The 24,511-nt window shown below is 37.8% G+C and overlaps 1 protein-coding gene across 3 annotated transcripts; it reads right to left on the bottom strand.

Annotated features, from left to right (window-relative positions):
- Window positions 1-119: 119 nt before the first annotated feature.
- Window positions 120-16,996, bottom strand: CREBRF (CREB3 regulatory factor). 3 transcript variants are annotated; one of them, XM_026063101.1, is made up of 8 exons: window positions 16,819-16,996; window positions 15,715-15,840; window positions 13,755-14,838; window positions 8,856-9,050; window positions 7,123-7,312; window positions 6,614-6,687; window positions 6,156-6,278; window positions 120-5,914 (listed from the first exon to the last, which is right to left on the bottom strand). In XM_026063101.1, the coding sequence occupies exons 1-8, from the start codon at window positions 16,825-16,827 to the stop codon at window positions 5,799-5,801; spliced, it is 1,917 nt and encodes a 638-aa protein (XP_025918886.1). In that variant the 5' UTR covers window positions 16,828-16,996; the 3' UTR covers window positions 120-5,798. The 3 variants fall into 3 exon arrangements, with proteins under 3 accessions (XP_025918886.1, XP_025918887.1, XP_025918889.1); XM_026063102.1 differs by lacking the exons at window positions 120-5,914; window positions 6,614-6,687 and having other exon boundaries at window positions 6,195-6,278; XM_026063104.1 differs by lacking the exons at window positions 120-5,914; window positions 6,156-6,278; window positions 6,614-6,687; window positions 7,123-7,312; window positions 8,856-9,050 and adding an exon at window positions 9,965-11,105.
- Between the last annotated feature and the right edge of the window lie 7,515 nt (window positions 16,997-24,511).

The raw sequence follows: 24,511 nt of genomic DNA, 5'->3' as shown, positions 1-24,511 counted from the left end.
CAACGATTTGAGACCGTTTTTTCCTCCACAATTTTTATTTTAAATTACAAAGGATGTTGCATACATTGATGAATTTGTATCTGAATAGAAGTGCTAGGGATCAAGGGTGACAGAGTAAACAAAGTCAATAGTTTAATTGTGCCTCTTTTCAGAAAAAAAAAAAGAAAAAAGAAGAACTGCACAACTATTAACCAACATTAAACATTGCAACTCTTAACAGATCATGCTTTTAACAAGGTAAATTTATTTTCTAACAGAGACAAGACTTTCAATAAGTTTTTTCTGAGCTCCAGTTGGAAGGTGATTACAGAATATCAAGGACAGCATTACAATCATGACCCCAAGCATAGGCAGAGCAGGATGCCATGTTTTGTTTAAAATGCTTTTTTTTTCCCTTGCCTTTCAACCACCTATGTCTGCACGTGCCATCAGCCTTAGAGTTCACTCAACCACAAATACTGAGCAATGAGAAGTTTTGCTTAGATTAAATATTCTAGGATAGGTGATTCAAACTAGATTGTTTTTAATCAGAATATTTTGTCAGGCTGGAGGGTGCTTTTGTCAGTCCCAAATCCAATCCAGAAGTTTTTCTTACTGTAGCCAGTTGACTTATCCAAATTTGGGTTAATTCAGGTACTTAAATATAAAATATTCTTAAATGAAGAAAAACTATCACTGATGTTATCTAAAGAGTTTGGATTTTTGGAAAAAACTGTGTGTCTTAAAATAACTCTCGCTTCACTTTTAGCTCCACTGCTCATTAGAAAGACAATAAATGCATAGTCAGGATTTGCTCTTGTGGAAGTTCATGAATGTCTAAAAGGCTGAGGATTATTAATTCAGTGCGCACACACACCTCCTTATCATGCTAGAAGCATTGGGGGAGAAAAACATGGCATATTGTGAAATGTAAATCAGAGAAAGAGACATTTTTGTATGCTGTGAAGAAGATATAACCTAGAATTGCCATCTTTCATTTACGACATTTAAGAATTCCCAATTTATATTGGGAGATATTCAAGAGTGGTGTTTTCTCAACATACTAATGCCCTTAATACAGTTACAAGAAGCAGTCACCAAAACAGTAACTGTTTGAAATGTACTTCACACGATCCCTGGGGTAAACAAAATAAACTTCAGCTCTGTGCAAGGCTGTGTCAATAAGCCAAGACCACATCTAGCAGCACACTTAACTAGATGATTCCAACTGAAGCCTCTAACTTAAAAATAAAGTAAAATCATGATTAGATGAATTCTCGAAATTCAGGTCTCAAGGCCAAATACAGATCCTAACATTCATGTTACATAATTGGGTTATGCCTCAACAGAATTTCAGGAAGACTAGCAAGCAAGTTTGAGGAGTAGAATTGCATTTGCTATTTCTGCTGAAGGCAACTTGTATACAACCCTTTGAAATTCTCCTGATAAAGCCTTTTGCAGCTTTACAAAAATAGCTATGTTTAAATGATTTATGGAAAAGAAAAGCACATCCATTCTTTCCATTTTGTGAATGAGCTGTTTTATCAATGAAGGCAAGTATCAGATAATTGTTTTAGGGTAGGCGTCTTGTTTTTCAAACAAAATTCAAACTGACACCACTGTATTTCAGAAGCATCTGCTTCCTTTTATGTTAGTTAAAAGACCCTTCATCCATTTTAGTTTTTTTTTTTTAAAAAAAAAACCTTTTTCCTGGCCCACTTTCCTCAGTATGAAAAAAGTCTGCTATACATAAGAATTAGGAAATGAACACATCTGAGCCTGACTCTCACATCAGCTTTACAGCAATGTGGCTTCATTAAATCACAATGATTTAAACTGGTATGATAAGAAAATCCAGCCCATTCACACCTAAACGTAGCTTTAGTTATAACTAACTCCCTCTCATCCAAAAAAAGTACTCAACAAATATCAGTAAATGTGTTCAATAAATCACAGAAGTGAAAGTGTTAGCAAAAGGGGTTCAGGGCTTAAAAACACCCTCCATGAGCACCCCCAGATTTTGCAAGGCCATTCAAAAACTGGTCTTCCATATAAATACAAAATGACTACTACTGAGAGGAACTGAAATTGGATCTACGCAAACGTTCTTCAGGACGCTTTTATCAGTTCTGATTCGCTTTCAGAAGGGTTAGGTTGGAACAGTTCAAGGGGAATGAAAAACATTTAGTTCTAGATGTACAAGTAAGGCACAATATAAAGCCACATCATAATCCGTCATGAAGGGAGTAGGAAAGGACGAGAATCATACATGGTACAGTAGAACAAGCAGTCCATCAATTCAAAAAGTGTGGCACCTAAATTCAGACTGACGAGATCTCGACAAGAGCGGTTATGACAGCATGCTTTTAATATGGAAACAAATGCTAGAGAATCCAGTGTATCAGAGAAAGGAAGAGCTTTTGTTTGTATTAAATCAAAAATGTATAATTGTTTTTGGATATAGGATTAAAAGTGAACATTCACAATGCCTACACTCAAAAACAAACAAAAAATCCAGGACTTCATTAAGATCCACATACCATGTATGAACACTGAAAATCTTTAGAAAATGGTCTTCTCTAAAGATCATCCAAAAATGCATGCCACAATTGCCAAAAAACAGAACATGTACATTTGCTGTTTTTTATACCCTTATAAGATTTTTGTTTGTGATAAGTATACACTAAATGTATATATTTTAATGACACTAGAGGAAGCAGATTGTTACTGGCATTAAAGTACAACCATTTCTAGACGGTTTAAATGCCACAGAGTCCCCTGGTTAAAATGTAAAGCTGCACAGCTTGCCTATGTCACCTTTATGATAAAGTTAAACCAGCAAAAGGTCTTATCTTTACTCTACATTTTACTGCCAGGTTTTATTTATATCAAGTATCGCTGCAGCATTCTGACCAGCCCAGAGTTAGCAGCAAGTGGCAGGAATCATATAAAACGCAGTTTCTTTTTTTTTTCTTTTTAAACAAAGTGCTTTTCTAAGATATACATACATATAAATAGGTACAAAATAAAGTGTCAACATTAAAAAGCTCAACTATTTAAAAGCTTTAACTTAAAATAATACATAGAAAACACTGAAATGCAAGGGTACGGAATTCATTAAAGGTTCAAAGTCTACTTTGAAATGCTAGACCAAAATCATATTCTGGTTTTCAGACAAAAAAAAAAAGCTGTAAAGTTATACTTGCTCAGGACTCCTGAGCAGTAAAAAAGGGGCTTTTTAATACCTTGTCAGTTTAATTTGTCACAGAAGTTTTTACCTGATTGCAAAACTGCTTTCATAATATTTAGAAAAGCTGCCCTGTCTACCCAGTTTTGATATAGCATAAGGACCTCTCTTATCTGAGCAGTGCGCTAACACCATTCATAAGAAAGGAACAACAGTATTCAAACCTCGGTATAGACATGGCCTTAACTTCCTAAGAGACATTCTTTGTCAAGGTTTTATGGGCCGTATGCATTTCTGGAATAACTGCAACATCAGCAATGCTTACAATAGGAATACATCTGACCCACTGTGTAAAGCAGCAGCCAACTCTCACTTTCAGCACACTCCAAGAACAACAACAAAAACACCTGAAACAAAAACACCCAAATTCCACTCAGGTTTTGCACATCTTAAGCGGATTTTCAAAGTTTTGCCTAAATTGCCCTGGGTATTTGTTCAGTCTCTTGAAGGAAAAACTTTCTGTACAGCTCAGTAGTGGTATTTTGGCCTCCTCCTCCCTTTTGAGTCTTCCAGACTATTTAGACACAAAGTAAGCTGTGTGCACACTCGCAAGTAGGTGGCAGGACTGCCACCTTCATCTGTCATTCTTACTGCACTATTACCGATTCAGACTTTTTTTATAGTACAAGCTTGGATATAAAAATAATCTACGTATAAACAAAAAGGAATCACAGTACAAACAGACAAACTAGAAATGGAGAAATTCCCCAAAGGGAGTGGGGAGAAAGCCTTCATGGACTTTTGCATTTTTTTTCAGCAGCTACATTTGAAAATATTTGGTATTTCTATTTTCAGTAAACAGTGTTCTGTCATTTTTAAATAGGGAGAGAAAAAACAGGGAGGAAAGGGGGGTCCATGAAACCAGAGAATGATCTTGCCTTGAGATAAAGGACYTTCTCATCAAGGGCTAAAGCTTTTAATCTGTACTTTAACACTGACTACAAAGCCAACTCTTATTAGCAGAAGAGCAAATAAGAACTGTGTGTTAATATTCCCCAATCATAGAAACTACTGAATTAACAAGAATAAGTCACATATAAGTTTGAAGAAGCTAGTTTCGAAATACCTGTACAAAAATATAAAAGTCTATAAATTTTTTTTGTTTTGTTTTAAGCCTGTGTTGATCCTTGGAAACATCACATGCATAATAATACATCAACTGGAAAAGTGGCAACTAAGGAATTAGATATTTGTAGCTCTTTTTTCTCTTTACATATATACACATTACAATAAAAATAATTTTATTTTGGTTGTTTGGTGGAAGTATACTACAACAAGCTAAATATTTTTTTAAATTCTCAAAGTTGAAAACTATTTTACCAATAGCTTACTAAAATCCAAATATATTAAAATCTCCTACAGTAAGTGCAGAGAAAAAAGATTTAAAGACTCCGAGATGGCCACCAACTTATCTACCATGGAAGCGAACTACAAGAACAGCAAAATAATATTGTTATGTATGAATGCTCCTTCTGTAGATAATTGGACCCAAACAAAAAAATTCACAGTTCAGTAAGATCCCTAACCCTGACCTTTAATTTTTTTTCTTTTTTCTTTTGTTTTTACATTCAGTACAGTATCATATAAGCTGTGCAAAACTTTACTTAGACTGGCAGTTCGCCATATCAGTTGCATTTGTCTTTGGTACAAAAATAAACAATCGCATTAATGTGCAAGTATTTGTTTTCTTCCGGCCAAAGTACCGAAATTAAGTTTTCTAGAGCCATCTTTTATACAATACATAGACTCTGTGGCATATATCTACATTTTCAACATATTCCTATATACATTCAAAAATTTTAAGAGCTGGAACAAATACATTAAAACCTATAATCTTACCATCTATACATCTTGTTTTTCCCTCAGGGTTTTCTTCATACAAAAACTTTACCAGCTTATACTGATAGCTCTCCCCCCAAAATACAAGGCACAAAGAATATACTTTTTTCTCTTACTTGCACAGACATTTAAATACTATATTAAGCTCAGAAAATTAAAGTCTTATATGGCACACTAGCTCTAATGCCACGTGTGCTATGTACAAGTTAATGGTTGCAAAGAAAGCTTGCTGTTTATTCTTTTTTAAAAGAATAAAGAAAACCCAATAATTCTAAAAAAAAAAAAAAAAAAAAAAAAAGCAAAAAACCCCCCACTTAAATTGACAGCTTTACCAAAAGAAATGCTTCCTCTTATTTTACTTGGAGCATAAACCTGCCACAATGTCTGGCACATGCTAAAAATTTTCACTAGCAAAAACATGTCTTTGCTTCTAAAACAAAAGTGATACAGACTGGTCCTAGATAACTTAATTTTAAAAAGAGTTCTAATCTCTGTAGTTGAGCCTAAAGCAGCTTTGAAACTATCTGGTTTATGCTCCAAAAATGCTATTAAGCATTTTTTTTTTTTTAAATCATGCTTTGATTTCTTTTACTACATTGTTATTTAAAACAATGGAACCTATTGTAAGTGTTTATGTAATGCTAAACTGACATGCAGACCAGAATGCAATTTACAATGAAGTACTTGACAACACAGGTAGCATCTGACCGATGAGAACAGGCAAGGTGATGTCTTAAACTTTTGACATTGGTATTCGTAGCCCTACAAGGCCACCAGTGGGGTCTCCTTCTGCAGTCTTCTCTAAAACTTGGTTCACAAATTCTGATGTTTGCCCAGCTACAGGTAGTCCTAAAAAGGAAAGTTAATAAAATACATTATAAGATTACTATTACCTGCACTTATTTGCACATTCCTCTGAGTAATATAAAGCCAATGAACATTTTGGCCAGTGACCAAGCAAAAGGCCTAGAAAGCTTGTAATTAGGCAGCGCTTCTTTTTTTCTCTATTCCAAAAATAGTTTCCAATCTAACACTCCATAAGTTACATGTCTCTTCACATACATGCAAATACATTAAATTTATTGCTTACCAAGAGTATCTTTAATAAGCACATTCAATTTTTGTTCCATGTTGACTCCTCTATCATCTTTAGGAATCTGCACTCGATTAACAATTTCTTGTTTAATAGAGTTGATCACAAACAGTAAGTTATCTGCAAAGAAAAAAACCTAGATGAGGATTACTCCATATTCCCTCTGAAACAAAAGAGATATTCAGTTGTCCACACACTGTCATCTAGAAGAAGTGTTACAGTAAGTGAGATATGACACCTTTAAAATCATAGACAATCCAAACAAAACCATTACATTATTATCTGTAAAGTAGCTCAACACTGCAGATAACCCAATTTACGTTCACTCTATGAAGCAGTCACCAGCATTGCTTTCTCTATAAACTGCCAGTTATGACCCAGGTTACATGAAGATGCAAATCAGAGCCTTGCATTAAGAACATAAGAAAAACTAACAAGTGAAGAGTCATATTTACCATATTCTGTGTTGAGACCCCAGAGTTTTACTTTGTTAGCTTCATACTGGGCTTTCTTCTTTAGTCTACAAGCCCTATAGTAAGAAGAATTAGAACATTTTTCAAAACTTCCAGAATACTAAGAGCATCTGTTTCCATCAGCCACACGAACTTACTATTAACCAATACTTGCAGAGCTGTGATGTACAAAATCATCTACTCACTCACCCTCACTGAAAGCATGCTGCTACCTATATTTGATTAGATTTCACATTTTCTCAYTGCATCGAGCATTTGCCCTGCAGCCAAGTATGCCAGCTTCTAATGGAAATAAATCATTAGCTAGGGAACAGACCAACTAGATCTCACAAGCCACTGTTGCCCTGCTGTTTGATAAACAGGTAATAAAGCTGTCACGGGGACTGCCAAGATGAAGCGGGTTCTCTTGAGGCAAAAAATGAGTTAGGCCTTACTTGTACACCTGAAGTAATCCCAATTTACTCATCCAAGCAGTGCTAACTAAGATTTACCTGGAAGCCAGTTTGTTCTTTTCTTTTCTTGACCTCGGTCTGGCAGTTAAGGGAAGTTCACTGACTGGTGTCAGGTCACTGATCACCTTATTCAGTTTCCTCAGTTCATTACCAATCTGTAGAAGTTTTCTGGGGTTGGGAGTCAGGTCTTCTACATCAGTCCTCCGTGACTTCTTTGCTGCATATTTTCCTGTTTTGAATATGCAGAAAATTGGGTTGGGAAGTGACAGAATACGTATACAAACCTGTGAAAAAACATTCTTAAATACATATTATATTTTGGTATAGGTTAAGTTCCTTTGCTCATTACAAAACAAGAGAATTGAATTGTGTGATCCCTATGCCTTTCACAATAGCATTTCCAGACAAACAACTTTGTACAATTCATATTATATGCAGATCAGATAAGAGCAAATACTGCTGGCCAGGACAGAAATGAATTGGAAGTGATGGACAGCATGCACACAACAGTGCTGAAAAAGGTATGTCACAAGTTCAAACACACTTGTTTTGCTCCAACCCTAACTTGCTAACTCTGTGTTCAGCCAGTAAATTCTCTCTCACACAAGTTGTTTAAATTCCTAAATAACCTTATTCCTAAAGTTCTGCATTAAGAAAGAGTATAGGGACCTGGTACTGCAATGATCTTCAGTGATAATAATCTTAAATAACCCAAGTAAGGGCTAGCCAACCCCTTTTAGATGTATTTGAAGCTATTCCAGGCCAGGTTTTCCTGAGGAAACATATGTATTCTAGGTAAAATTTGTATTCCTTAAGATATTCTGCCACTGGTACATGTCTCTCTCTGGATCTTCACTGAAAAATGCCAGCTGTTACAGATACCTGCATGAAAATGGTAACAGAACTGACAAAACTTGTGGTTTAACAGAAGGTAAAGACCGATGTTAAAGATAATAATTTGCAATTGTAAGAGAACATTAATATTACAGCCAGGTTAGTTTATTTCATTTTGTTCCTTCAGTCAAAGGGAACAGCGTACCAAAGAGGTCCTACGACACAAAAACAAACATTATTCCTAAGAGGGGCTTGTTCTCAATGATGTTAGTCATGCTGGAAGCACAGCAAGTTGGCAGTCAAAAAGTTACAGCAATAAAATATAGTTATTAGATCAACTRGTTTAAGCTCCTAGGAGGGTATTTTAAAGGAAAAGTTTATTCRCAGAAAAGAAAGTGCTTCTCTGAGTTGCATTCGCATTGGTGTGAGGAACAAGGAGGGAGGAGCAAGAGGAGACAGTTAGGTCTCATTGCCTGTCCTTCACTTCATATTGCAGATGAAGTGAACTTTGCAACTTTGCATCTCAGACCACTGGCAGCTTGCTTCTACTATAAGCAATACTGAAACGGTCTAACAGCTTCCAGGAGCAAACATCAGTCATGTGACCCAGCCATGATGTTTACAGTATCACAACTGTAAAAATAAATAAATAAATCACAACTCTTGGGGTTTCCAGCAAGAACCTTGGAAGTTACAATTCTCAATTCATCCACCTTCCTCTGGAAGGAACCACACTCAAAGTTACTACTGTATGTTCACTGTGCCTTCCCTGGACACAGTGCTGTGCTCTTAACTGAGCAACAAAGTTATCAGTGTTTTAACGATTTCTTTTCATGGCCAAAACACAACTTCTCAGCAATTTTAGGTGTGGGAGTTTGGCTACTAAGGCGTCAGCCTTCAGCGAAGACATTCACTTGTAACTAGGACTCTATTCTTACCATGATGGAGACCGTTCTTCTGATACATGTTACTTGGTAACGTATCTCGATTCCACTCCGATGGCCTCAGCATTCTTTCTTGTTGCAACGGTGTTAGTTGCTCACTGTACTCCCAAAAGTATCTTCGCTTGCCTCTTTTCCGACAGGATATTGCAGTCATTTCTTTTAAATCCTCCACAGAATCATTTTCGTATCCTAAAAGAATGCATCGTATTGCTTATTTAAAGTTTACAAGACTGTTTCTAACCTTTTAATTGGGGCCTAAGTTTTCAAGAAGTTAAGAGCAAAAAGACAGACAACGGCCTGTTTCACATTATCTTATGGACTCAGTTTTCTGCCCCAACTATTACTGGGTATTTGCCTTAAATCCAGGAACAGACGTTCAGCCAGTGATGGTTCTTCATTTGCTGAACAGAGACAAATTATTTATGCATTGAAAGCCCCTTTCTGTTCTTTGACCCCTTAAGCCCTGTTGCTTTTCTCCCCCACAGTCTCACTACTGTGGAGCACAGATGACAGCTGTTGGACAGTGTTCTTCCACCTTCATCACTTCCTCCATTAATCTGCAGGAAGATAATCCTAACTCTCCTCCACATCTTTAATTAGTCTTCAATCACAATGTGCACAAAGAGAAAAGGATAATCAAAATAAAGATGGATTAGCAAAAGGCTAATAAACACAGCAAAATTATTGCTGCATCTTGCATTTAAACAGCTTTGGGAAATCAATCCAACTATCCATCTCTATTAGAGTAAAGAAAGACCAAGTCCCAGTATAGGAGGCTCTGTTATGAGGGCTATGCACTAAAGTCTGTAAGTAAAGAATATATAAATTGAAGGCATCTGGACAGAAACTGTTCCATCTCTTTCCTTCACCTCTTTAGTGGGACGAAGAGAAATGATCCACAGTAAAGCTACACAGTATTTTAGAGTTACATTATGATGTACATGGTATAACTGTTCTTGAAATACATTGAAACTGTAATGCCACTATGCAGATTGCAACAAAATGGTTAAACCACATTTACGTAAACATTAAAAAAAAAAAATTAAGTCTTACATATGCTTTATAAAATGAAATTAAGACAACCTATATTAAGGTAAAAAAAGTACTATACTGTCTTTTGTACTGAAATACTATATATAATACGTTACATTTAATTAAAAAAAGAACACATTTCAAAACATCATATACACTGCTGAAGCTTAAAGAAAACCCAACCACTAAATGGGCTGCAAGCTTAACAAGCCTTGGCCCCATATACTAAAGCTCTATACCATCTTTTAATAGTAGCACAAAGAACACTTTCTTTATTTTAAAAGTCCATTCAATTAGTTTGTTTGCACTTGAGAAACAAGTTGAAAGAGGAAAAACAAGCTTTCTCGCTTTGGTCTGACTCTCCCTCACCTCGTATTCCAAAGTATGAATAAAAGTTAGGTACAGAAGGACAAAATCCATTCTCAATTCTGTTTCCAATCATTACAACAGTTTCTTTACTTTGATTCACCCATTTATAAAAAGAAGATGATATTTTAAACAAAATGAACCSAACAGAAGCGAACAATAAAACATGCTTTCTGAAAGACATTTTCTCTTGTATGGTCAAAATGATTATGGTAGATTACATTACATATAGTTTCAAATTCTGTAAGTATTTTTAATTGAACTTCAGTTTAATCCAGAAGCTGTTTGACATAAACATCAAAATAATCTAAAAAATAAATGAACAACCCCCCCCAAACCCTACTTAATTGCCACTTTAAAAACACATCAAGCTATGCAAACTCATTATATAGATATGCAAAAATGTAGCCCGTCTTCACAATTACACACAATTAGGCCAACCAGCAAAAACAAATCTCTTTAGGAGCTGATGTATACAAACGTAAAACAAGGTTAAAATCAGGACTTCCTGTTCACTTATTTAAACCATGATTAAGTCGGCAATTTAAATTATGCTGACTTAACGCATCCTACCTTGCAACTCTAACATTGGCCTGTTACCGTTTTAAAGCTATGCAGAACAGTTGAGCGCACCATGTCCTACCCAGGTCTGTAATACAGAGCAGCACAGCAATCTGCTGAGCTTTTCCGCACTGGATTCATCCTTCTTGAATCCTCCTCTTACGCAAAGCTCATGCAGCAGCTCCCTTTCTTCGGTGGGCTTCTAACAAACCTGAAAGTGTTCTTGCACTGACCTTTCAGGCCCTTCGGAAGTCACTCCTATAAATTTTTGGTTCACCACCCTTACTGCGGTTTCAGGTTTAAATTTGCAGGGGTTAGATTAAGAAAAAAGAGAGATCAGCATAGACAGGACTTCTGCAATTTAACAGATAAAAAAAAAAAAAAGAAAGGCACAAAACTGTCTCTTTAACTCTGCCATTTAATCATATTGACTTGTGGCAAACCATTTAGAATGATTCTGCCCCAGCTGATGGTTTAGGTGCTCAGTAGAAATCGAGCGCAACCTTTTTAAACAATTCCCAGGTGTCTACAAGCCCTTTGCTTTTTTAGCTGTTTCTTCTCTACTCCAGTACTGCTGAAGTCTAAATCAGTCGCCACATGCCCCTTTTCTGGRATCTCCTAACTACTTGATCTGAGAAGCAGTCATTTACAACAAAATATGCTCACAATGGTGAAAAAAGTTTAAATGCCAGAACAGGCCTGGGCTGATAAATCCTATCATAAACAGGCTTTGGAAGGGATCAAAATCACTACATCTATATCATGTATCATAATAAAAAAAAACATTGCTGTCCAAACTTGCCCAATAACCAGTCACATTCTTTTAGTTATTTCTACCAGTCTCTGAAGTTCACTAGATCTAAGTATTTCCTTAGACAACAGTAATTCTAGTGCTTTAAGAAGCATTTAAATTAAATGTCTTGTTTTATGGGAAGACTAGATCTCTATTTAAACTACAGAGCATGAAAGTCATATATACTGAAGCCCAATTTAAGAGGATTATAAATTATCAAAATAGTGAAAAAAATTAAATGCAAATATCAGATTTTTAAAATCAGCATTTTAACCTATTAACTTCTCTTTATATATATATTTTATATATATATATATATATATATATATATACACACACTACAGAAATTCAATGACAAAAGAAGGATTCGTGTACAGCCCTATACACATATATAGAGGCCCTTTAAACAACAGTTAAGGGGAACAAATTGATTTTGGTGAAGCAGTGTTTCATGCACTCTCAAAAACAGGCAAAGAAGAGTAAACAAAAGCAAACTGCGTATAAAATATATACATCAGAGGGTCAATAACAGCCAAGCCAGTCTTTGTCCTTTTAATAAAATACACCTTCACTTTAAATTTTTGAACTGATTTTGGTTTCAGTACCCTAGAAGGTTAAATCTTCCAATGCCATGTTCTTTTTTAGAATATATTTCCATAGTATTTACCTTAACTCTGAAGGTACAAAAGGCAAAACAAAGCTCCGGTGTGATATAATTAAAATACTTGGAGACACTATCTTCTAATATAATAAAAATACATGGCGATATCATCTTTTAGTATCACCACACTCAAGGTAAATGGCTTCATTTATGTAAAGCTCTAATCAGCTTGTATCAGCCAAGTTCCTCAGTTACTGTACTGCACCATGTAGTTGCATTTAGATGCTGGGAGCAATTGCTTGTCAGCAAAATTTCAAAGCCAACACGTAGCTAATACAATTCCACCAACTGAAATCCCAGCATTTTAATACGATGTCTCTTTTTCAAGATTACCAGGCTTTCTGTGCAGCTTGCCTCCGTGGGCTGCAAGGCACTGTGTAGTTCAGCAATCATGTTACATTACAGAGAGCTGTAATAACTACTCAAAGCCTCAGAAGGAAGAGTAAGTACAGGGAGCTCAATTCAGGAGAAGGGAGGAAGAGATTTTAAAAGGCTAATAAAAATGTGTTATGTACACGTAGAAGTAACATCAAGAGCATAACACTTAACAAGTTTAATGCCCACTGAGGAAATCTCCTTCCAAAATAATTAATCTGATCTTAGAGCTCACTGTGACAAACATCAGTGTGCCTTAGGGAAGCTGCTGTTTTAGAAAGGGAAAATTTCAACTGCCTTTTTTCACCCCCAAAGTTACGTATTGCCAAATGTTTGAATACCTTAATTCTTCTACTCTACTAGAAAGCGTTTATAAAATGTGAATATTATATCCTCTACAATTAAACTAATACTTGGTTACAGTCCTGTCCCTTTCCCTCCAGATTTTATTTTTACAGAATGTTGCTGCTTTGTTACCTTCTAGGTGAAGGTTATTTCTTATTTGTGTTGTTAATGCTCCTTTTCTACATGCAGAAGAGAAGAATTCAGTATCCTTTGCAGACCCACTTAGTGTTACTGCTGAAAGCCACCAAGAAACCATTCTATTAGTTTCAGTGGCATGTATTCTTTGGATTTTGTGGAAAACCATATGTACAGTAGGACTTACATAAATCATGGAATGATTTTACTCAGGCTGTGATTTCATAACAGCTATCAAGAGTTACAGCTCTGAATATATTCAAGGCAGCAGCCCACCAAAGCACTAGAAAGCTCTGCACACCCTATCGTCAATCCACCAAAAGGAAGACAACAATTGCAGGTAGTTGTTTTAATGAACTTAGGCTACCAGCTAGGTTTCCTATAGTGTCTATCACCATTTTTGTTTTATGACCACAGTTTATCTAGTTTTTCTAGAAACAGGGAAAATACCTATTTCACAAAGCTTTCATTAATTACATTTTACAAAGCACTTTGAAAATCTAGGATACAAGCTGGTAACTTAAGACCAGTGTTCTTCATCTGTAATTATAAAACATTCAAAAGCATTCTTTCCCAATTGGCAGACAGATTCATTAACCTTAACGAACCCCAACATTGCTGGTACCTGGTTCTGAGAAAGTATCGCTGATGTCATCATCTTTATCATCTTCATAATCTTCTTCCTCATCATCGTTTTCAGACAGCTCATGCTCACTACCAAATCCTTCATCGTGGTCCTCATCTTCAATATCTTCCTCATCCTCCTCATCTTCTTCAGGGTCTCCTTTGGTTGACTGCTCACCCAAACTGTCTGTGACAAAAAGAGAATAGTTGTGCTCTTCTTTCTTCTGTGAAGAATCCGACACTGACGTGCTGGCAGAAAGACTGCTCTCTCCTACAATAAGCCCTGGGGTTTCCTGGGGTGGACTGAGGAGCAGCTCTTGAGTCTCTTTAAAAGGCAAAACAGAAGGAGTATTGTGACTATGTGGGGACTCTATTCCTTTCCTTTCTTGTCTCTTTGCTACAGCACCACAATAGCAGGTGTTTTCCTTTGCTGCATCTGCATGTGTCTGGCTCAGCACTGGTCTGCTCTGTGGTAAAGGATTGATCTTTACTTTTGCCTTTTTAACATAGTCTTTACATTCAACATGAACGTTCACCTTCTCATTACTGTACACATTGGTCTTCACCATGATTTGTGTGCTGGAAGCAGGCTGAGTTGCAGGTTTGCTCGCCTTTTGAACATAGTCCGACAAAGGTGCCTCAGCCTGAATGGTCTTGGAGGAACAGACTGGGGCTGCTGCTCTGCTTGCAATTTTTTTGCCAGGTAACAGAGAATTTAAAGGGTTTTGTTTTACACTAAAGAGTGAATCAGGGTAATAGAGTGAATCTGAAACRGGCTGGGAGTCCTCGCTGTTAAGCTGAGCCAGAGTTGGTGTTTTGCTTATCACTTCTTCATCTTGGTATGGGCTTGAAAAGTCATCAAGGCCCAAATAATCCACCTCTTTTGTTCCCCAGATATCACAACTGGTTAGTTTAGTGTACTTAGTTAAGTCTTCACAGTACGTATCCCACTGCTCCCACTTTGAGGTGAGAGCAGCTTCTTTGTCCAGGATGTCCGTAAAAGACTCCAAGCTCTCAAGATCTTTGCAGTCCTCCATGGAAAGTAAGTTGTCTCTGGAGCTTTGTTGATAGTCCATTTCTCTGTCCTGTGCACAATAAGACAAGTCAAAAATCAATACCAAAAAAAAAAAAAAAAAAATCTGTCCTCTACTTAAATGGTAAACTTATTTCCGATGAAGTATGAGAGACTGACAACACATGAAGACACCTCAACTTCCAACTAAAATCTTGTTTTGACAGTCAGACTGAAATCTAATTTTCATGCTCCAGCTACAGATCCTTCTGAAGAGACAGCTAAAGATACAAGTCAAGTGCTGATGGATTTCCTTCTTCTGTTATTGCAGATTAATCTGATCACTAGGAACTAAACTAGGACCAACATCCATGCATTTCAAATATGAAAGACAAAGGCAAACCATTCTAGTCTTCATTAACCTTAAGTTAAGTCAAACTTTCCTGTGTGAGAAACAGAATATGCTCAAGTTTACCAGTCCCTGGAAAGCCTCATTCTAGCCAGATCGATTAATGAGTGTGAGCTAACTTTCTCCTTTGACGCAGGCAAAACTAATGAATGCTAACATAAGTACCTCATGAGTCAACTTTTATTTTGCTTCTCTTGCATTCACAGCTTGGCTGAAGTAGCATATAGCTGCTCTTGCAGAAAAGATTGTTTGCAAGTAAGAGTCTCAAGCCCCATTACATAAAATCAACACAGCTCCAATTTGAGAGTTGTATGTCAAGCCTTTCCTACTGCCCGGCTTGAACAAGCGTCTATTGATGAAGCATCACATTTGCTAGACAAGCAGTTAGGCTCTTCCCTGATCAGTAACAAGCACTAACGAATCATCATCTAGCATTCTGAAACAAATATCCTTTTATTACTACATGAATTCAGGTTGTTAATCGAGAAGAGGGAGTTATGCGCACATGTGCATACACATACCCACAGAAAGATGACCTACCAGTTCATACATGAAATCTGGATCTGAACTGCTCGCCAAGAGATCTGTGCTCATCAGAGTCTGCTCTGAAAACACATGGCTCCGAAAGGCGTCCCCAAAAGGAGGGTCCATTCCGCTCACACTGGGCTACAATAAAATTGATATTGAATTTTGACACAAGCTATAAAAGGCATATTCTTTACTTCAACTGAACATAAGAGGTTGTCATTTCATTCAGTTCTCTGAACTCACACTTGCAGTTGGAATGTTTTTACCTATACAGATAAGCATGTCATTTCTCAGAGCGAGAGAATATGCTTCAAGAGCCAGCTAGCAACATTCAGCCCTTTAATCACAAAGGACACATTTGTATTCATCATGTAACTGCAAGAGCATTGCTCATTCATTCTTTTTTGTTGGTCTGAAATTCTCATGTGTTTGGCAAGTTCAGGGATACGTTAGCATTTGTAGAAGAAGGCAGCGAGTACTGGCAAGATCTGGGAGTATCAGTAGGCACTACACGCTTGCAGGGCCTTCATCCTGATATACACCATTTCCTACTAAAGCAGCGTTGGCTGCTTTTAGAACTATTAGAACTTGTAAAACTTTTATCTGAGATCGTAACTATAGCAAAATTTACTACAACTAAATTGTTTTACATCCCTTGAGAACTAAGTGGAGCTTTGCAAAGGAACATTAGGCAGGATGACTGGATGCACAGGAAACAGGCCGCCAGGCTTTCTGCTACTTTTAATTTCAGAACTCTATTTCCCTTCCAGACACGCTTGCCCTGAGGGTTGGGAAGGGAGAAACACTGTACTGCTCATTCAGTCAGTGTGCTGATGTGTGAATCACCGCAGTAATAAAAGGCTGTTTTCCAGGCATCCACCCTCATCAAGAAGACAACTTTGCTGAATTCTGCTGGGTGAACAAATATAGTAACAAGAGCAGCAACACAGCTTTCACCGTAGATACCACCAGGACATCACTTACTCTCTTCTAAATTCTCCCTGTTGATGCCAGCCAAATATGCTCTTACACTTTCTTTCTTTCTTTATTTTTATTTTTAATCGGGGAGCAAAATTACTTACAGAAGCAAGTAAGATCATACCACACCAGGCTTACCTGAGGCATCTCCAAGCCCAGATTCCCCAAATCCAATTCCAAACTTCTTGTTTTATTCACTTGTAGATTCCTTTCCAGCTTTAAGTCAGTCTCAGTGAGTTTATACAATCCATGCAATGAATTTTTTCCCTAGGATAACTTCAGTTCACCCTCATGGAGCTCTTCTACTTGTAGACTTCTGTGTAGAATAAGCACAGCAACCCCCCAAGGAGGTAAGTATTCCTTCATCAAAAAAGGTAGTGCTTAAAAAAAACAACCAAAATGAAGTAAGGACAAAAATTTCTCCTGAAAACTGATTATACCTCATGCTGGAACGTATAATGATTTTCTTCCACTGCCGTCCTACCTCAAATGAAAAGTTATAGATGCTACAGAACAGAGTTCCTGCGCAAACCTTTTCAGCTATTTGAGTTACATTTTGTTGCCTTTTTTCCTCACTACCTAGACTATAGACATATGGAAGTCTAGTTCCTAGCTCTATAGATGTAGAAAAGAAAAAAGCCTGCATAATTGGAAAAATGACTAGCATACTGCTGAGTACACAAAAGAGAAACAGTCTTTATGACTAATATAACAGAGCCAATAAATTCTAAAAATGTCTCAAACAAATGTCTCAAAATATTAATTTCAGAATAGGCAGTAATACTGTTTCAGCGATACCTCCTCCTTTTCTTAGAGTTTAATCCATTCGGCCTCAGATAAGATTATATCAATCACTCGCATAGCAACATCTAGTGGTAGAGGGATTACAGCAAGCACCCTCACTGCCCATGGGAAGTCCATGTCCAAGTATGGGAAGGAAACACCTCCCTAACAGAACAAACTAAAAATTGTGCCAAATTCAGAGTTGCCTAATAAAATTTCTTCTCTATTAATTCTTCTATTAATTTCAAGTAAGGCACAGGCTAACCTGGATGAGTTAAAACTACTAATACATAAATTGGACCAATTTATCAATTTAGTAGCTTCTACAGACCCACTGCTACTTCGGATGTGTATCTAAAGACCTTTTTGAGCCACATACACTGCTTAGTCTTGCATGTGAAACAGCAAAACTGAACTGTAGAAAAGCCAACACCTTAGCACAAACATCAGTAACTACAGCTCCACTAAAATACGACCAAAACTCTCATAAGTAACAGGAAGTGAAAAGCGTAACATCAAAAATAATAAATTTATCCATCGTATCAAATGTTAGTATCTGAGGCAACTACATTGCCTTCACGGAGGCTGCTTTCTTAGTGTCTTGTTTTCCTGCGAGATCCCTATCCCCGTAACAAGAGGTCTCTTTAAGAAAAGAGCAGTTAGAGTAGCATTAATCCCGAAGCTGAACTTCTACAGCTTTGCTGTAGAAGCAGCGTTCTTTGAGTCTTTGTGCCAAATTCTTCGCTCAGCATTGCTTCGAAGTTGGACTTCAGTGCAAGCTGCTCAGGCTACATTTATTCTCTTGCTTTGAAAAGCAAATAGCAAAGTAAAAGTGTGCTCTTACAGTAGAGATATGTTGAGAACCCCCCTCCCACAAGCACACGACAGCATATTAGTCCTACTTTCAGACAAGACCTCTTCTATTTTGTTAAATTCAGTATATATACCTTGAGACTGAGGTAAAAACAGATATTATGCAAAAAAATCTTGACTTATCAAAACGTACTGGTTTTCAAGTATCAGTTAAAATAACAGGGAAACAGAAATCGCAAGTCCAATCATGCACAAGACACCGTTCTCGATGAAACCATGCTAGCAATGCCAAAACCATTCCCTTTTAGGGTTCTGTGTCAAATAAGAGCCAGTCCTTTCTGAGAAAAATTTCTTTCTTCCCTAAAACTTCCTGGGAACTCCTCCTACTTGTTCTAAAGTGACATTTAAAGTTAAGTTTGTGTCCCAAGGCAACATGCCTCAATAATCCGTCTCACTTCCCACAGTACACAAACTGCAATGGAACTAGTTCTTCCTAAGCTATTAAACTTTGCATAAATGACAAGTTCACTTTGCAGCCTGGCCTAATCTAGGAGAAAAGGGCTGTTCTTTAAAACAAATAACCAGTGCAGATCCTTGATTCTCATATTTTGAAGAAAAAGGCAAGGGTATCATCTTTAACATGAAGCTACACATGAGTAGTATCYGAGTTGCTTTCCATGCAGAGTTGCGGAGATTGCTGTCTTTTATAATAGAACATCAGCTTAATACTTCCTGGTGTCTGCAACATCTGCATTCACACAGAAGACTGACAAAGTTCTGCCACTGCACGACACAAAGCGGAAGGCAAAATTTGCTTCTTCTTTAGCGGGTATTTTGTTGTGTTTTTGCTAGAACACATATCTCAAGCAAGTCCACTGTCCTTCATGCACAACTGTGAAAGGACGGTGAAACTTAACCTGTACCAATGCTGACGTCAACAACAACTGACAAACACTTCCAAGTTTCAGGACAGGGAAGCTTTTGGATCATTCACAAATCCTCAGAACAGACATTAAGTGTTTGGCATATTTTTACTAGTTCAAAGACTGAAGAGATCTTTTAGCTATAAACTTATACCAGTATCTAAGAATGACAGTATACCTCCTCCCGTTCAAAGGAGTATATCAGATAATCTGATTTCCCCCCTAGTTCCCTTTAGAGTTCTTTAGCCTTGACATTTTCTAACATTAATATTTAAATGTTATTTGAATCTCATTAGGATCAATGCAAGCATTCTACAAGATGAGATTTTTTGGTAGCTCTGTGGAGGGAAAAACGTGGAAGGGCAGCAAGATGAAACACGCTACTTTAGAGAGCTGCACAATCTAGGTATGCTTCAGGCTTGCAGCAAGAGCAGACCTACTTTCAACTGCTTTTAATTTTCCCAGATTCATCAAGATCTTCATTAAAAGACACTCAGTGTTCACTCTGAACCATCAGTATTTTTTCATGAACTGGTAAATTAAGAGGTATAGAACTAGTCAACCACACATACGGAAACATTGATGCAAAATCTGAACCAATTGCAAAGGAAGTAACTTTACAGACCTCCCAGTCGGRGTCCTATTTTTACAGAATTTATCATTATTGGCAGTGTCAGCTTAAGACGGAATTAGAACAGAATAGTACAGATGTTACATATCTATAACGAACACAAATTTGGAAGAACTGAAAGATCTGTGGCAGAGCTCAAGAATAGCAGTGTAGGAACTACTGAACATAAATAAAGCAGCCAGTGCTACAAAGAATTTCTACTTTAGGACACTTTTCATTAATGCCTTACACTAACACACACACACATACACTGCCCTGTCGAGATACAGAGGTGAAATCCTGCAGCTGCTTCCCAGCAACCCAGCTGCAGGTGGAACAGGGAGCTGGTGGCACCGGGCAGGGTGCAGCCACTCCTTTTGGCAGCAGCTTGCAGTTAAATCGGATTAAGGTGATTAGGGAACCAGCCCCCGAGTTTTGTATTTTGKTTTTTTTTTTTCTTTCAGATTCTTGAGTCACAGCAGCGCGCAGCTGTACCCCTACTTGTGAAAGAAGGCTTCTTAGCTCACCGGGAGCGTGAGGAAGGGCGAGACATCTCAGGACCTACTCCTTTCACTGAACATTTAAGAATTAAGGGTGCTGATGGAAGGACACATAAATATATTGTGCATGGTTTGTCAAAATCCCTAGGGGCCCTCAATAAGTAGCCAAAAACTGTTCAGTAGAGTCAATAATTTGTTAATCTAATACCAAATCCTACAAAAAACTCTGCATTTATATGTACCTTTTGAAAGCACACTTTTAAAACAGTTTAATAGAGGTCCCAAGCAACACGGGAAGACTGACCTTCAAACATCCTAATGGCAGGCTTATTACACAACATTAAATGTACTGCTGCACCGGTAAATTGGCATTTAAACAGATACAGCACCTTAACTCTAAACGTGCAGCGTAAGGAGACAGATGGCAGTTATCACACACATGCCATTCCCAAGGCTAGTAAAACACCCTTCTGCAAAAACACATCTCCAAAGAAGCCCCCAGAAGAGAAAAACCTGAACCGCAAACTTTCAGCTTGACAAATGCTGAAATATCTTCCTCAGTCACCTGTATGAATCATTTGTACTGTAGTTATAACTAAAGTTACTATTTCTGTCTCAGTTTAGATGTATATTTTGTACAACTTGAAAAGCACAGAGAGTGTAGCTACACCATTTTAATGATTGCACAGTACCTATTATCCCAGCAGCTAAGTGCTTGTTACAGCTAAAGTACATTTCACGAACAATTACATTTTCGTGATGGTGACTGTGCATCATACAGCATAATTTGTCGACGCAGATAAAGAAAAAGCACACATCATGAGAGTCTACCAATGCCACGTTCGGTTTCAGAGAAGGCCCCCAAAGCATGCTACCTATTTTAAAAGAGCAGTCGTGGACTACACATTCTTTGCTATGCTTGGATGTTTTATAAAGTAGCACAGTTAGAGATGCAAGAAGGTCTCCTCCACTTCTGTTAAAACTTTTTTCTCCTTCCACAGTTTGTGCCAATTCRTTTCCCATTACAGAACATACTCTGCTCAGTGCTGTTTTCAAGTGCAGAACATATTTTTCTTATTGTTTGAGTGTAATGTTTTTGTTTTTCCCTTCTTTCTGCATTACTCTTCAATTGTTACGCAGTTAAAAAAAAAAGTTTACTTTTTCGCCCCCACCACAAAGTCGCTCTCTTTTTTTTCTGTCGCGCGTACACAACACCACTCTGGTAAAAGGTCTTCCTCTACTTTCACCCACTATAGGTTTCTTGCATGAGAGGTGAGAGAGTCAAGTCCCTCTTCCGTCTCAGTGATGTATTTGTATTAAAATGCTAGTATAAGCACCCAAGACTCTCTGCCTTCTCTATCCCCAAGGGCAAACAACAGCTTAGGACATCCAGATCCTGCGTTTGACAGATTGCTGCCCTTTAAAMGGACTAGTGAACTGAACAGTTTCACTTCTCTTAGTCTCTTCCCTTCACAGGAGGCAAACTGCTACTTCACCGTCTTTGCTCCCATTCCTCTACTGTCTTGTTCCCCCGACTTRCTTTTTAATTCTATTTGCCCAGAGCAGACAGGCTTCGAAATCTCTAAGTGCCACTGCTGAACAGGACGCCTGGTCTGGAAGCACACATACCRCGCTGCAGGTAAAAGAGCTGATGAATTAGCAAAGAGAACATGGCACTGCATTTTTGCTTGAACTACTACCCTTATATATGAATTCCAGCTACCTAACTTTGGAGGGGTATTCCATGTTAGCGTGGCTACTAAGTGAATAAGCAGATACCAGCATCTGATCATAATGCAAGAGGTAGGAGAAAAGAAGTGATTTTTTAAAAACAATTGTACTGAATTTACATATTTCATAAAAATTATACTCTGAATAATGTATCCCTACTATAAGCACTGTAAATTCTGAAGCAAACACTGAGATTTTACTATTATCTCAGTGCCAAAAGTGAGAAATGTAGGATGTTTTAACTTACCGGGAAAAAAGAACTATATTAACATATTTCAGTTCATTTTTAAGACTTTTTATAGTAAAAAATGAATTGCATAAAGCTTTATTAAAATACCACTGTAGAATTAGCAGAGTTGCTTGCACAAGGGAATTAGCAGCAAGACTGGCATTCAAATCTTTTTTTTGTGGGGCAGAGAATTCCCCTGACACATAAGCATAGTCAAAGCAAAGACAGAAGACAAAATTAAAATGAGACAACAATTTAACTTATGCTTTCCAGGAATATCCTTACATGATGGCTGTTTCTGGAAGTGTTTTTTCTAACAGTATAATTATTTCAGGATAARAAAAGTTAAGCAATTCCACAGTGCTCTGAAAAAATCTTAAAGATGAAGGAATGGCACAATCTATTCTACTCTTCATAGTGCAAAATTACATTTCGTTAGACTTTTGTTAGAAACAGGTTATCAATATGGGATGCTTCAAGCCAGCCAAGAGCAGTCCACTTACTCATGGTTGCTAAACTAGTAAGGGAGGTTAAGTCAGAAAGAAGTCAAAAACAGCATCAGTCAAAAAAGACAAAGTCAGAAACAAACGTAAGAGTTCAAAATCAGAAGTAGGATTTTTTTTTCCTTACATAACAATGTAAATGATTATAACAAGAACTAACCTATAAAATCTAAGACTTTCACAAACTTTTTGGCTTGACAGAACAAGGGCAACTTTCAAACATTACTTGTGAATTGCAAAATATGCTTTTAGTTTAAAACATCATTTAATTAGGTTTTGCAAGCCACTTATCACAGACACGCAAATCATGGGAATCTAAACCAGTGCCTTCACTTACTTATACCCTACTATCAGTCTATTAGTTGGACAGAAGCTTCTATCCCCAACGAATTCCTGTTAACACTGAAGCGGCTCCAAATGTTTGCTCTTCAAAGAGCTCTTTTGCCAGTCTCATCGTTTATTTAGAAAAAACACGGGGAGGATATTCAATGGCTTGATACCACTGTGGCAGCCTTTTCTTATCAGTAGGTAATATCCTCCATCAAACACAGATCAATTCTTTCTTTGCTCAGGTAAATCAAAGGCTGCAAAACTCTGTATGAGCTCTTTGCCTTATCATTCATGCCTCCTGCCAAGAACTATCTCTGAGCATTGATATTTCTATACCACACCTTTCCTGCAAAAGCAGTCACCGAAAATATTTCCCATATAGAAATTCTGACTCCTCATTTCAGTTGCCAACAATAAAAAAATGCCCAATTTTCTAAAATACCTGTGTTTATCTCTCTAGAGTTCTCAGTATAAAGACATAAATGTAATAATTACTAAAACAAACAAACAAACAAACCCATACAGATGCTTAGAAGCCACTTGGTCAGGCAACCTTATGTTAAAGATTAGGCAACCTTTTTATTATGCTCTTTAAAATATTTTTAAATGTTTGAAAGAGAACTTTATCAGAATCTGATTCTGTTCTGCAGGTTTCACATCACATAATGTCAACAAGTCACTCCCAAATGGCAACAACATAAATATTAGGCTTACTTTAAATGAAAAGTTAACGTTTCAGCTGGCATAGCTGAAAGACTGAAACTGCTTAGCCAGTTGGGTAGAGACGCTTGAAAAGGAACATGTGTTTTATACTGGAGTGTGACAGAGCAAATTCTCGTTATTAAATTAACTTTGAGGGCTGATCAGTTAGGTTAGACAGCATTTTGAGAGCACAGGGGACTTTTCGTGCTGCACAGTTGTGTTAAAGAACTGCCAAATGACAGGAATGAGATTAGGGCGCACCAAGAATACTAGAGGCACCACTATATGAAATACACGTCAAGGCCGCGCAACGTCAGGATGGAGGGGAAATAAAGTTTAGCCTCAGGTCCTCGGGCACGTAAGGAGCTTTCAGCAAGCCGGCCCCAAGGCAAAGCCTGCCCGGACTGAACTCAGAGGCAGCCAGAGGCACAAGACCACCCGCGCTGGAGCCACTGCAAGGAGATCGCCCACCGCCGTGACCGCGGTGACCCGCAGGAGCCGTTCGTGTGCCCCAGCGGGAACGCGAGTCCGTAGGAGTCGCTGCTAAAAGCGAGGAGGGGCACCGAGCCGTGCCTCGCTCCAGGAGAAGGGAAAGAGCTCGGGTCGACACGGAGCTAACTCCGCGCTGCCAGGCTCGGCACGGAGCAGCCTCCCCCCGCGCGGGGGGTCTCGCGTGGGGCCCCGCTGCCCACGGCCCCTCCGGGCGG

This window comes from Apteryx rowi, unplaced genomic scaffold, assembly GCF_003343035.1.
Source record: "Apteryx rowi isolate R43461 unplaced genomic scaffold, aptRow1 scaffold_2, whole genome shotgun sequence".
Lineage (NCBI taxonomy): Eukaryota > Metazoa > Chordata > Aves > Apterygiformes > Apterygidae > Apteryx > Apteryx rowi.
This window is presented reverse-complemented; position numbering and strand designations above follow the sequence as displayed.